We start from the raw sequence: 14,787 nt of genomic DNA, 5'->3' as shown, positions 1-14,787 counted from the left end.
TACTGCTACCTTTGTGCTTAATGTGTCTGCATTTCCTTGTTTCTTTACTGGCTTGTGAATTACTTTGTAGTAAAACTCACTGAATCTTAACACTCCTCTCATTAGTTTACTGGACAGGTCCTTCACCCCAAATAACCATTTCAGAGCAGCATGATTGCTCACTGCTTTAAACTTCTTCCCATAAAGGTAACATCAAAAATACATCATTACACATGTGAGGCTAAGTATTTCTCTCTCCATGGTCAAATAGTTTCTTTCAGTCTTGTTAAGTTATCTCAATGCAAAAGCAATAGAATATTTTTCGCCATTGATCTCCTGACTCAGAACACACGTAGGACATGATTAGATGCACCACTGGGCAACATCAACTCCCTCTGGGATCTGTGAGCACCTACATTGGACATAATGTCAAAAATTCTCTTCAGCTCTTGGAATATCCCTTACATTTCTCCATCCACACAATTTTGCACCATTTTCCAGCAGTTGTGTGAGTGGTTGCACTATCCCAATGAACCCACTTACAGATTTCCTGTAATAGTTTGAGAGTCCCAAAAATTACAGTAGTTCTTGACTCATCTTTAGAAATGGAAAATCTAACACTGCCTGTACCAGTTTTGGATCTGTTCTCACTTCATCTTATCTAATCATGTGCCCTGTGTAAATTACTTCCTCAAATACAAAGTAATATTTCTGCATACTCGACATCAGATGTGTAGCTCACACCTTGAGGACTCATTTATGTCATACAGGTAAAGTAGATGCTGGCAAGGCTTCAACCCCTCCAATATTCCACCCAACAAATGCTGAAATATTGCAGGAGTATTCTTCAGGCTGAACAACATTGACCAATAATGGTAATGGCCTCAGTGTGTTGGAAAAGCTATCTTCAGTCAGCCCTCTGGGACTGATGGTATCTACTTCTTAAATCCATGGTCAAAAAATATTGCCTCTGCCCCATACAGTAAATGGTCTCTGAGATGTTGGATATAGGATATGCAGCTGTTTCAGACTTACTATTAAGATGGTGATAATCACAGCAAAATCTGTATTTCTTGGATCATCCATAGACTGTTTTGACATAATCACAATTCCTGCTCCCCATTTACTATTATTCCATCAGCCAACTGCTGGGTAATAAACTTATTCAGAACTGGCTGCAAATACTGAGGTATTCTAGGGTAATAAACTTATTCAGAACTGGCTGCAAATACTGAGGTATTCTACATGGTTTGTGGTACACTGGTGCTTTATTCCCTGTCGGAGGTCTGTATGTATAACATGTCTCGCAGGCCATGGACACTCAGGAAAAATCAGATCTTCAAATTTCATCTACAGCTTCTCCACCTTTATTCTCTCCACTCCCTTTATATGCTCCACCTTGTTACGTAATGCGATCTTACCAGTGGTCTGTGGCTGCTTATGGCTTACACCTTCTGTGCAGCAATCCTCCTCCTCCACAATGTCCAGTCTTGCTATCAACATCCGCTTTGTCATTATACTTCTTCGGCACCAAAACACTCAGTATTGACAAGTGATACCTTCCCACCATCCTTCTGTGTATACCTAAAGTACTCCTTTTAACCAAACAGTTTATTGAATCTAATACTTCATTTCCTTCCAGCGCATCTGTTATGCATAACATTCTGACTGGTATGTGTGGCTCCACACTCACCCAAAGTGACTTCCGGGTGCCACTTGGCACACAGTCATGCGAATCAAGCCTTAATGTATTTGTATGTAGTTTAATTGGACTGATCATGATGACATACACACCTTGCAACAGATCTGTATTGGTGACGGCTTCCCCTAGCTGTAATGTCTTCCCACTAAGTTTGACCACACATCATCAAAGGTCAATTATGGCATGATGTTAACGCAAAATGTCTAACCACAGGATCATACCATAGACCTCACTTATGTGAGGCACTTCCACACACTAGATAAACCCAACTGCCTCCACCTGAAAATCTATTTCCACTTATTCCAATGATCTTGTATCATTATCATACTGCCCACGCAATCTATAGCATAGCAGGTTGCACTGACACCATTTGGTTGCTTCTGTGCATATAAAAAAAAAGTCTTTGCCTTGCCTGTTAAATGTAACTTCATTACCTGCAGCACCTGATTATTGGACCAACACCAATACTTGCCTACAATGCAGGCTCTCCATGAATAACATCACATCCTCAAATAACTTTCCAGAGAAAGGACTGACTAAGTTAGCAGCAGCTGTATCTGTTACAAGGCTCAGTGCCCTGAGCAATGCTAAGTCCTCATTTCTAGCTGCAAGACCATATTTTCTGAACTTCCATTACACTACTTCATTTACTTATGCTTTGACTGCCTCTGGTCCAGTGACACTCTGAGTCTCTCACTTAGCCATTGCAACACTTTTATCCTTCATTCATACACAATGCAGACAGGCAGTAATTACCAACTGACAAAAAGAAGATAATTATACCTTGTGCTGTGTCATCAACCACTTATGTTCTCTACACTGCTTCACAACATGACCGGAGCTATGGCATGTAAAACAGGTTACAGATACCAGTTCAGCACATGGTGCAGAATGCCCAAGCAGACTACACTGTGAACGCCTCACAGGCTCTAAATGCTGCTCTTTAGTGTTGCCATGAAATTCAGACACATTAGCTGGTTCTTCTAGTCTGAGCAAAGTAACCCTCAAGTTACAATGACACTCTGTCTTAGACCCCAACCCTGTCAAACACACAAAAAAGTAACAACAGTTTCTCCATTCACCTCACCACATCGATATTGCAGATTGTGGTCCAGATATCATGCTGCATGGACTTTGCACTCTCTGCTGCCCACTGAAGGTGATGTCAGTACTTCTGATACCACTTTATAGCCAACCCCAGGGATAGTATGTGTGTGTGTGGGGGGGGGGGGGGGGGGGGAGGAGGGATATTGGGTGGCTATATTGTCAGGAGGAAGAGTGGCTGAGAGGTGATACTGGATCGCTGGATGAAGAGGCCCAGGAAGAAGTGGCTGTCAAAACTGACACTTTATTTCCGATTTATAAATTGATTCTGCAGTGTGGTGGGGTAATCATGCCCCTGCGCCACAGGGTGGGTAAGTAGACCCTCAGTTGACCACTAGCATCCATCCACCTGGCTGCAACATGTGCTGGTGACCTGCTCTGCTGACATCCACAATCTGTGCTGGTCCTGGAGCTATGTTACATGAAACAGAGCGCCAATGCCAGCTGCAAATACTGGAATCTTGCAGAGGTAGCCTCTCTTTGATAAGTGACCACACCATTCAGACAGTCAAGGCAAGTCACAACATTGTCAGAAGGTGACCACTGTGGTTGTGGTGCAACCCCCTACCTCTGTGCAGGAGTCTGGCTGCGGTTGGTGTGGTCCAGTGGGCCACTGCACTGTGGCACAAGGTCTGGTGGGTAGATTTAATGCAGGAAGCAGGTAGCCCAATGGGGACTAGACCCTGTGACTGCTGCTGGCAGCTCCATGTCATCTCCTCATCTGGTACAGTCCCTGCATCCTGATGGTATTGCTAGACTGCAAATGAGTCTTTTACAAAATCAGCTAGGGACTGATGGCCTTTGAGATCTGGTCCCTTCAACCCCCCACAAACCAACCAACCAACAAAATCAGCTGTTATTTATACCAGAAAGCAGTGTACTTGTTGTGCCCATATGCTTCTCCTGTGCACGTGCTCAGCGATACTACCAAGACTCCAGTGATGGAGAAACTGTCTTGCTCATGCTGTGCATTACATTGAATTGGCAAGTTCTGCCAGGTGAGGCTAGCCCATCTTGCAATAATTTCACATGCATGTTGTCTTAATCCAAATATCAGTAAACTGTGCTCACTGGCCACTGGGAGCTAATGTTCCACTGCATCTACTCACATTTCTTACTTTTAGGCTGACAGTAGCCAACATCCATTTAAAATTGCATTTACAGTTGAATACTTGTAGGTCAACAACGCAGGCTGCATAAGGTTGCATTTCTTTTCTCCTATTAGTTTAGCAGCTACCACAATCATTTTTGTATGTAAAATTGTCAGATAGCAGAGTATAGATTCTGTCCAATGAGACTTTGGCTGGCTCTGTTAAAATAATTGGTTTCTGCAACAGACATTGCTAATGAAGTTACTCTTCATAAGGTTTCATGGAAGTTTACAAAACTATTAATCACTAGTCATTGTGTTTGACAGTGTACAACAGTCCATGATACGACAAGCACATCCATCTGTGCAACCAATTAGAGAACATTTTCAATAATTATATGCCTTTTTTTAACTTAATACTGAAAAAGGTATAATTTTTGTACATATACATATTGTTACAAATATTACAGCATATAAATATTATGTGTATGACTGCTAATAATGCGATCAAAGTATTTTCAGAAATGAAAAATTTGTCAGGCTTTTTTTTTTCACAAAAAACTTCCATGTTTTGTCTCCTTTATAGTAATAGTAATAAATGAAGTAATGTATTTGCAGGCACTGTGTACTACAATGTGACATTTGATGGACAGTCTGCTGAGCTGCCTTCTTGTTCTGTATCCCTTTTGGATGCAGAAGGTCTGTCTGTGGCTACAAGCACTGGTTTCACAGGAGAACTGATTGTGACAAATGCCAATCCTTGGTGGCCATACCTCATGCATCCCAATCCAGGCTACCTCTACACTCTTGAGGCAAGTATTACATTGAATTTATAGTTATATGTCAGCAGTATCAGTCTCATACTGCATGAAATGTTATCTATGTCTACATCTATGTGATTTCTCAGCTTCTCACTATTAAGTGTCTGGCAGAGGGTTCAATGAACCACCTTCAAGCTGTCTCTACCATTACACTCTTGAACAGCAGGCGAGATAAATGAGCACTTAAATTTTTCTGTGTGAACCCTGATTTCTCTTATTTTATCATGATGATCATTTCTCCCTATTTAGGTAGGTGCCAACAGAATGTTTTCACAATCATAGGAGAAAACTGGTGATTGAAATTATTAAAAGAAAATATTGGAACTGAAAAATTGTGTATTTTAGTTGATAAATTTGTAAGAAAAAGATATAGCTTAAAATAAAGTTTAGTATAAGGAAAAATCTGTTTTTATACATGTTTGCAGTTTGTTTAAATCAAAGCTTGTGTGGAAATAATAGTGAATGAGCAAAAATTACACCAAGTTGTAGACATCAGTCCCATAGCTCTATTACATTGGTAAGGCAAATATTACTCTGTGCTGAGACAGACATTCTGTCAATCAAATTCTATAAGAAAACAGCTTATTGATCTTACCTGACAGAGAGCAGCTTCTGCACCTATGAATGTAACTTTTTTTGAGAATATGTAATGGCATGATAGTCTGTGTTTCACAAAGCTGTACAGGTAGTTTGTTGGGAACTGAACAAGTCACTTGCAATTATGGAGACATCTCAAATTTGACTTCATCAGTTATTGAGAGGTGCAGCTACAGTGTGCACTGTATTAAGAAGGGGAAATACAGATAAGCCAACTAATTAAATTTCTGTGTTTACTGTTGTCATAGGGGCACTGTTTACAGCATTACCAATTTATTCAAAAAGGCAGCCCTCATAGAGGGCTTTTCCTATAAATAGAGAATGAAAATTGAGAACTGTACATGAGTAGTTTTTGGAGTAAACAATGATGAAATATATACTAGTGCACCAATTTCCGTAGCTGTGTCTCTTTGTGTGTGTGCCTATCGATGACTCAACACTTCTGCTTTTCAGTGAGTGGTCTCCTTTAATTCAAAAGTATTTACGTATCACCACATTCGTAATAATTGCGATCTGCAGGTTTTCGATAGGAAACTTTCAGATGATTTTAGAGAGATCTGAAATGCAAGACAAAAGGTGAATAGCAACATTTGTCTTTAAGTAGGCTCTGATATCATGATGTACCATTAACTGTGGTAAACAACATGGCAACTTAAAAGCCATGTGGGTATGTAGATATACAAGGATTAAATATAATTTGTAACTTTAATACGTGTTTATATGCATTAATCTGTACGTTTAAAATGATGCTGTTTTTGTGGTCTTAAGTCCAAAGACTAGTTGGCTGCAGTGCTTCATGCTGTTCTATCCTGTGCAAGACTCTTCATCTCCAAATAACTACTGCAAGGTACATCAATTTTACCTGCTTACTGTGCTTGTCTCTTGGCCTCCCATTGCAGTTTTTACCCCCACACTGCCCTCCAGTACTAAACTGACAATTGTTTGATATCTCAGAATGTCCTGTCATCTGTTCCCTTCTTTTAGTTAAATTTCTTTTCTCACCAGTTCTGCTCAGTTCCTCTGCAGTAGTTATGCATTGTACCTATTTAATCTTCAGCATTCTTCTGTAGCACTGTTTTAAAGAAACTTCTGTTCTCTTCTCATCTGAACTTCTTATGTCCACATTTCACTTCTATACAAGGCTACACTCCAGAAAAATACCTTCAGAAAAATCTTCCTAACTTTAAATTTGTATTTGATGTTAGCAAGTTTCTCTTCTTGAGATACTTTTCTCACCATTACTAGTAAACATTTTATATACCCTCTATTTCAGCCATCACCAGTTATTCTACCACCAAAACAGTAAAATTCATATACTTCTTTTAGTGTCTCATTTCCTAATCTAATTCCCTCAGCATCACTTGATTTAATTCAGCTACATTCCATTATCCTTGTTTTGCTTTTGTTAATGTTGATCTCATGTCCACCTTTCAAGACACTTCCCATTCCATTCAGTTGCTCTTCCAAGTCCTTTACTGTCTCTGACATAATTACAATGTCATTGTAAAACCTCAAATTTTTTTATTTCTTGTCCCTGAATTTTAATCCCTCCACCAAATTTTTCTTTAGCTTCCTTTGCTGTTTGCTTGATGTACAGATTGAATAAGGTTGGGAATAGGCTACAGTCCTGTCTCACTTTCTTCTCAACCACCACTTCTCTTGCATGCCCTTAGGCTCTTACAACCGCCATCTGGTTTCTGTACAAGTTCTATGTAGCCTTTTTCTCCCTGTATTTAATCTCTGCTATCTTCAAAATTTCAAAGAGTGTATTCCAGTCAACATTGTCTAGAGCTTTCTCTAAGTCTGCACAGACTGTAAATATAGGTCTCCCTTTCTTTAACCTGTCTTCTAAGGTAAGCCATTATTTCCTCATGTGTTCCTCATATCCACTATCAATCAGCGGTCTGTTTCCAGCTTTGATTCTACATCTTCCACTTACTTAGAGCTTCCTATATTCTTCCATTTCCTCATTTCTCCTCTCCTTACCCCTCTCCCTTTCTCTGCTCCCCCCCCCCCCCTCTCTCTCTGGATTCTTCTGTCTTCTTTTCATTTGGTGTACATGTTTAACTTCATCAATTGTTTTTAAATCATTTTTCTTTGTATATGCCTTTTGTCTTATGTATGCCTGTAATGTCAGTCTCACTTCCCCTTGTCAACATATCTCACTGCCATTTCCAAGCCATTGTGTTTTCTAATCATTTTTGTATCTGACCTACTCTGTCTCCATGAGGAAGGGACAGATGACCTTTGTAGTCTGGTCCTTTCAACCCCACAAACCACTCAACCTGTCTCCATGAGGCTTTTCACTTCTTAACCTAACAGTCTAAAAGGTTAAATGTAGCTTACAATGCTAACATCTAAGCAGGCCTACTGCGTAACTAACATTATTTAGTAGTAGATTCATTACAAATTAGTTTTCCTTTAAATATATAGTATTCTATAATTTGTACATTATCATTGTCAAGCATAATTCATTTATGTTGTTTGCAAACAGGTTCATGTGAATTCTTCAGAGATGGCAACAGATGATGTATACCGGCTACCAGTAGGAATACGGCAGCTCTCCTGGGACAATTCATCATTGCTTATTAATGGGAAACCTATTTACATTAGAGGATTTGGTAGACATGAAGATTCTGATGTAAGCATCCAAGACTTGTTCTCCACCTCTGACCTCTCCCCACACCTATTTTATATTTCTGTATATTTTAGTGTAAATGTGATATTAGCATGAAAACAGATCATTAACAGTGGGCAGTGTTGATGTAGCTTAGTTTTATTTCTTTTAAATGATCCTGCTGAATCTGTGTATTAAGTGAAAACTAGCATGAGACTGTTATTATGAATTCTATATGGATTTCCATGCCATGATGTTCAGTGAACAAGGAGGGAGTAAATTCTATTTTAATTACTGTAAATAATTGTCAGTGTTGTGGCCCTTACATAAATCTGTTATTCAAAGTATGATTTTATTGTTACTATTACTGGCATGATTGAGACATGTATTTTATGTCTTACGAGATAACACTTTTGTTGTTGTTTCTGCTAAAATCATGTTGTAAGCTTCATCATAATCAGTTGGCTATCATTCACTGCTCAATAATGGCTTCTTATAAATTTCTAGGTAGATTATGATTCTAAACTTTAACACATACCAGAATGCTATTTCTGTTTCCTGGTTAATGAACCAATCTTGCCTTAAATTGTCACCTAGGATGTTTTTCAATGAGCAGATTAATTAAGAACTTCCTTCACCCTTCGTTTGATAGTTTGTCTGAATATACATGATGACCATCACTTTCATAGGTTTCACTATACCTTCAATTCTTACACAACAGATCCATGTATTTTCCTGCTCGTTATTCACTACACTTATTTCCATTAGGCAGCTTTCAATTTTTGAAGGTTTTGCACATTTTAGGTCTGTGTTCCATTTCAGTCACATTGGGAATCCATTTTTGAATGAATCAAATGAACTCCAAGTCACTGTACCACCCTGTTTACTTGTTTCTGTGCCAATACATCATAATTTTCAATTCATATAAATTTATGAATTCATTAACTGTTTCAGTAACATTATTCCAGATCACTACTATTTGTTTCATTCTGGGTGACATTACATTTGCATTGTATTTATGAAACAACATTTTCATGAGGCAACTTTAGGAATTATCCAGTTTTTACTCCAAAACTGTTTTCAGTGTATAAGATATTTTCAAGTGTCACTGAAGTGCATTAGCACTTGCCATATTATAAATTCATAAAGCATATCATAGTATGCAACACAGTTGTAGTCCATGTTTGGATTTTAAAATGAAGCATGTTATCATAAGTGATTCTCATAATTGTACAACGGTCTGCATTCTGAGTGAGGACAACTCAATTTCATAATCCTTTGTACAGCCATGGACCCATTACAGGACAGCTGCATATTGACTGTAAATCAATCTAGTTCCACAATTATTCAGTTAAACTTTGTTTTGAGATAATTCACTCCTTGTTGAAATTCTTCTGCAGGCAAAGCGAATGAAACGATATTTTTGGCAAATCAAAACAGTTTTGCTTTTGAAGTCCCTACTAAAGTTAAAAAAGGAGCTTTGTCCAACTCATTAACAAATATTTACCATCACAGGAAATTGTTGTTGAATGATGGATCTTTTACTCCATAGCAGAGTGCACACAGTTGTGAAATTTCCTGAGATTAACGCTGTGTACTGGACCAGGACTCAAACACAGATTGTTGCCTTCTGTAGGCAGTCCTCTTCCCAGTTCAGCTATCAAGGCAAAACTCTTGACCTTCAGTCTCAGTTTGAAACCCATCAGCACATGTCTCTTACTTTTCAAATTTCACAGAAGCTTTGTTATATCCATTAATTCATTCATTCATTCATTCATTGTGTTCTGCACATCCAATAAACAAAGAGTATCTTTGGAGATCTAGAATGAGAGGGTCTATATTAACAAAAGACAAGTAAAAGGTAGAAACTTAATTTGTGTACTGTATTAACAGTACATTACAGAAGAATGCTGAATATTAGACGGGTAGATCACATAACTAATAATGAGGACTTTGAATAGAATTGGGGAGAAGAGACATTTACGGCACAACTTGACTAGAAGAAGGGATCGGTTGTAGGACATGTTCTGAGGCATCAAGAGATCACTAATTTAGTATTGGAGGGCAGCATGGAGGGTAAAAATCATAGAGGGAGACCAAGAGATGAATACACTAAGCAGATTCAGAAGGATGTAGGTTGCAGTAGGTACTGGGAGATGAAGAAGCTTGCACAGGATAGAGTGCATGGAGAGCTGCATCAAACCAGTCTCTGGACTGAAGACAACAACATTAACAGTAAGTCATCACAGTGCACATAATACTATTCACACTTCTGCCAAGTAATTTCAGTCAATTAAATTAGAAAACAAGCAACATCTCTGAAAAGTTTCTGCTTCCTTAGTTAAATTAAGTAGTTGCCGTTTATTTGCAATTGGTAGTTTAACATTTTGTTGTTTGCAGTGGCATTTTTCAAAGAAAATAGTTACCTACATCTATAAATACTGAGTCCTATTTGCAGTACATTAATTCTTCTCATTCAGATTTATGAAAAATAATGTTACTGACTATGTAGCTAACAGAAATTTCAATCTTTGAAGCCAGCCATTCAGATAATTTGTAGAAAGTGTCACTAATTAGGTGTGCTTTTTTTTTCTTTTCTTTTGAACTGGTAAGGATTCCTGATGTATAACTTGGTGTTAGTTGGTCGCATGTTTAATATCTTACACTACAGTTCAGCTGGAACTAAAGATTATTTGCAGTAACAAAAACCATTAATGAACAACTGTATTTTGGAGCCACTGTAAGAATTCCTATATCTTAAAAGGGCTTCTCCAACATATATGACTATCTACTCTACACAATATTCTTACTGGTAACTTATGCTGAGTAAAAAATTTAATCATTTTATGGGCACCAAAGATTACTTTTCAGAAAAAAAGTTAAGTAGTAGTTGTATTGGAAAGTGATGTAAGAATTCCAAGATCGTTAAAGAGGATTACAATAGAAGATAATTCATAAGACAACAGGGGTTGTAAAAATGTAAAATAAGTCAACATTCTTGTCTTTAGGTCAACACAGTGAGAAATGCATCTGAGGACAAAGCACACACAACTGAGCTTCTCATTCAGTTTGTATATGTATTGACTCCATTTTAACCTGTTACCCAACTGGATCCCAAGGAATATTACACAGTGTGTTTCGTACAGTATTTTGCATGTACTTCTGATACTAATTTTTGGTACAGATGGTTGTTTTAAATCACATTACGTGTGAGTCTTTGTGGGATTAAGGCTTGAACCATTATGTGTGAACCACTTGTATGTCTATTCAGCAACATCTGATTTGTGTCTGCTAATGTTGAGTTTCAACCCTTGATTGGTATGCTTGCGGTATCAACCAACATTACATTTTTTAACTGAGTTTTAAAGTCACTGAAAGGTTATTTACATAGGTTAAGAACAAGAGTGAGTTCAGTAGTGATCCTTCTGGGACCCCACATTATGTTCCCCAGTTCGATGGATAGTTCCGTGTCTGTGATATAGTCTACCCATGACACACTCTGCTTTCTGTTTTCATGAAGAAGAATGGCATCATAAAACTTTAGAAGAATTTTGAAGATACATGAGTCAAACACTTTGCAAAGTCAGAAAATATATGTACAGGATTTTTTTCTTGTTTAGCTCAGCTAGCACTTAATTTGAGAGGTCTTGTATTGCTTACTCTGCAGAGAATCCTTTATGAAAGCCAGTCTGTACCGCTTAGTGTAATAAATTAGTATTTTATCAAAGACAACTTTCTCACACACTTTTGAAAAAACTGAAAGGAATGAAATATGTCTGTGATTAGAAGTGGCTTGCTTATTCCCAGATACTACAGCATACCAAAATTATGCTTTCACCTGAAACAGATCTGCTTTACCTTGTTTCTCCAATCACCTCCAACATGTCCACTGTCTGGCCACAAAGGGGTGCTCCTCTCAGGACTCAGCACCACTCAGGACTGGAGCAGCTGAATCACATTCTGTGCCAGGGTTTTGACCACATCTCATTGTCCATGGATATAAAGAATATCTACCTACCATCATTCCCACCCCTTCCACAGTGGTATTCCACCACTCACTGAACCTGTGAAGTATCCTTGTTCATCCATACCCCGCCCATGCTCCCAACCCCTTCCATCATGGCTCATATCCCTGCCGCAGACCTAGATGCAAGACCTGCCCATTCATCCTCAAACCACCACCACCACTTACTCCATTCCAGCCACAGGCATCTCCTTCATATGAATGGCAAGGACATATGTGAAAGAAGCCACGTGATAAACAAATTAATCTGCAAAGATTGTGCTCCTTTCTACATGGGCATGACAACTAACAGTTGTCTGTTTACATGAATGGCCACCACTAAACTGTGACCAAGAGACAATTGGACCCAGTTGCTGAGCATGCTGCCCAACATACTGTGATTCACTTAAGTGACTACTTCAGAGCCTGCATCATCTGGATCCTTCCTACCAACACCAGCTTTTCTGAACTGTGCTGTTGGGAACTCTTTGTGCAGTATAGCCTATGTTTGCGTACCCCCTTACCTCAACTTTCACTAGCCCCTGGCCTCCATATTCCCGGGACCTTGCCTGCTCCCACTCCAGCACTACACTGCCATTTGTTCCACCACATACTCATTAGCTTTCTACCCTTCTCTACATCTTCCCTTTCCTGGCCCCCTCCCCTGCCCCCCTTCCCCAATCTCCTGACTGCACCTAGCAGCCCTAATCTATCCCAACCACATCTTACCCATATGCCACAAGGAGCACTACACCTTCCTCCACCCCTAACCTTCTACCCTCCCAATCCTCTCCCTATGCTTCCTCTTTATCCTCACCACCCACACCAGACTGCTGCCTGCATAAGGCACAGTTGCAGTGCGGTTTGCAGTCTGGCTCCAGTGGTTGGAGACAGTGATTTTTGTGTGTGTGTGTGTGTGTGTGTGCGCACATGCTTGCATTTTTTACGTTGGAAGAAAGCTTAAATGTATGTCACTCTTTTCATTGTGCCAGCCTATGACCCATCATCTCCTCTATATACAGGGTGGTCCATTGATCGTGACCAGTCCAAATATCTCATGAAATAAGCATCAAACGAAAAAACTACAAAGAATGAAACTTGTCTAGCTTGAAGGGGGAAACCAGATGGCGCTATGGTTGGTCCACTAGATGGCGCTGCCATAGGTCAAATGGATATCAACTGCTTTTTTTTTAAATAGGACCCCCATTTTTTATTACATATTCATGTAGTACGTAAAGAAATATGAATGTTTTAGTAGCTGGACCACTTTTTTCACTTTCTGATATATGGCACTGTAGTAGTCACAAAAATATGACTCACAATTTTAGATGAACAGTTGGTAACAAGTAGGTTTTTTAAATTAAAATACAGAACGTAGATACGTTTGAACATTTTATTTCGGTTGTTCCAATGTGATACATGTACCCTTGTGAACTTATCATTTCTGAGAATGCATGCTGTTACAGCGTGACTACCTGTAAATACCACATTAATGCAATAAATGCTCAAAATTACGTCTGTCAACCTCAATGCATTTCGCAATATGTGTAACGACATTCCTCTCAACAGTGAGTAGTTCGCCTTCTGTAATGTTCGCACATGCATTGACAATACATCAACATGATATTGACCTTTTCCGCAATTGGTATACGGTCCATTTTAACACGGGTAATGTATCATGAAGCAAATACCGTCCGCACTGGCAGTATGTTACGTGATACCACATACTTATACATTTGTGACTATTACGGCACCATCTATCACAAAGCAAGAAAAGTGGTCCAACTTAAACATTCATATTTCCTTACATACTGCACGAATAACCTCTCCTTATATCACAATTACAGATAAGGACAGACTGGCTTAGACTTTTTATCATCAGTCACATGCAAAGTATAATAGTAAAGCATACCAATGATTGTGCAGATGCCAGTCAAATTCTGGATTGAACTTGACTCTACAGAACTGCAAGCATCCTTTTGTCAACTTATAAAATATAGATGGCTTACAGAAGGTGAGTGGGAAACCTTTGAGTGAATTTTGGTCAGTTGAGTATGGCTTACCCTTTTCCCAAGACACAATGAGCTTTTCAAAATTAATTAATCACAGTATTGTTATACCATGTGGTATTTATGTTTTCATCTTTCAACATAGCTAGTACACAATTACAATTTGAGTTGTTGTTGTGGTCTTCAGTCCAAAGACTGGTTTGATGCAGCCCTCTGTGCTACTATATCCTGTGCAAGCCTCTTCATCTCCGAGTAAATATTGCAGCCTACATCCTTCTGAATCTGCTTAGTGTTTTCATCTGTCAGTCTCCCACTATGATTTTTACCCTCCACATCTTCCTCCAATATTAAAATGGCTTAAAGCTCATAGAAAACAACTAAAATTAATTTATGATTGAGGGTTTCAATGGTTCCAACTACAACATGACACCAGCAAAGATCAATACTCATATAATACTACAGTGTACACAATATGTTACTGTATTTCTTTCTTTCTTGGAGCCTTTGTCCCATGTCATGTGGGGTCATCTGTGTTACTCTTGATTTGGAGTGTTAGTTGCAGAGGGTGGCTAGATGCCCTTCCTGCCACCACCCCCAACCCCCTGGGACAGAATTAGTGTACCCCAGCTGTCTGCGTCTAGTGGAAGACATGGAATAGTGCGAATGTGTTCAAATGTCTGCTAGTCGGGTAACTGAGGTGGAACGTGAGGACCAGTTCAGTATTCACCTAGTGGGATGTGGAAAACTGCCTAAAAACCACATCCAGGCTTGTCGGCATACTGGTCCTCATCGTTAATCTGCCGAGTGGATTCAATCTGGGGCCAGCGCACCTACCCAAATCCAGAAAGTAGTGCAATAGTGCTCT

The 14,787-nt window shown here is 39.1% G+C and overlaps 1 protein-coding gene across 3 annotated transcripts in view; it reads left to right on the top strand.

Moving 5' to 3' along the window:
* Positions 1 to 14,787, top strand: part of LOC124791725 (beta-glucuronidase-like) — a 216,537-nt gene that overhangs the window by 165,959 nt on the left and 35,791 nt on the right. For all 3 annotated transcript variants that reach the window (XM_047257883.1, XM_047257884.1, XM_047257882.1), the window contains exons 6-7: positions 4,494 to 4,687; positions 7,788 to 7,934. In XM_047257883.1, coding sequence (XP_047113839.1) covers positions 4,494 to 4,687; positions 7,788 to 7,934 — 341 coding nt within the window. The remainder of the gene's footprint in view (positions 1 to 4,493; positions 4,688 to 7,787; positions 7,935 to 14,787) is intronic.

Source organism: Schistocerca piceifrons, chromosome 1 (assembly GCF_021461385.2).
Source record: "Schistocerca piceifrons isolate TAMUIC-IGC-003096 chromosome 1, iqSchPice1.1, whole genome shotgun sequence".
Classification (NCBI taxonomy): Eukaryota; Metazoa; Arthropoda; class Insecta; order Orthoptera; family Acrididae; genus Schistocerca; species Schistocerca piceifrons.
Note: the sequence above shows the minus strand (reverse complement) of the source record. Positions and strands in the feature narration are given on the sequence as shown.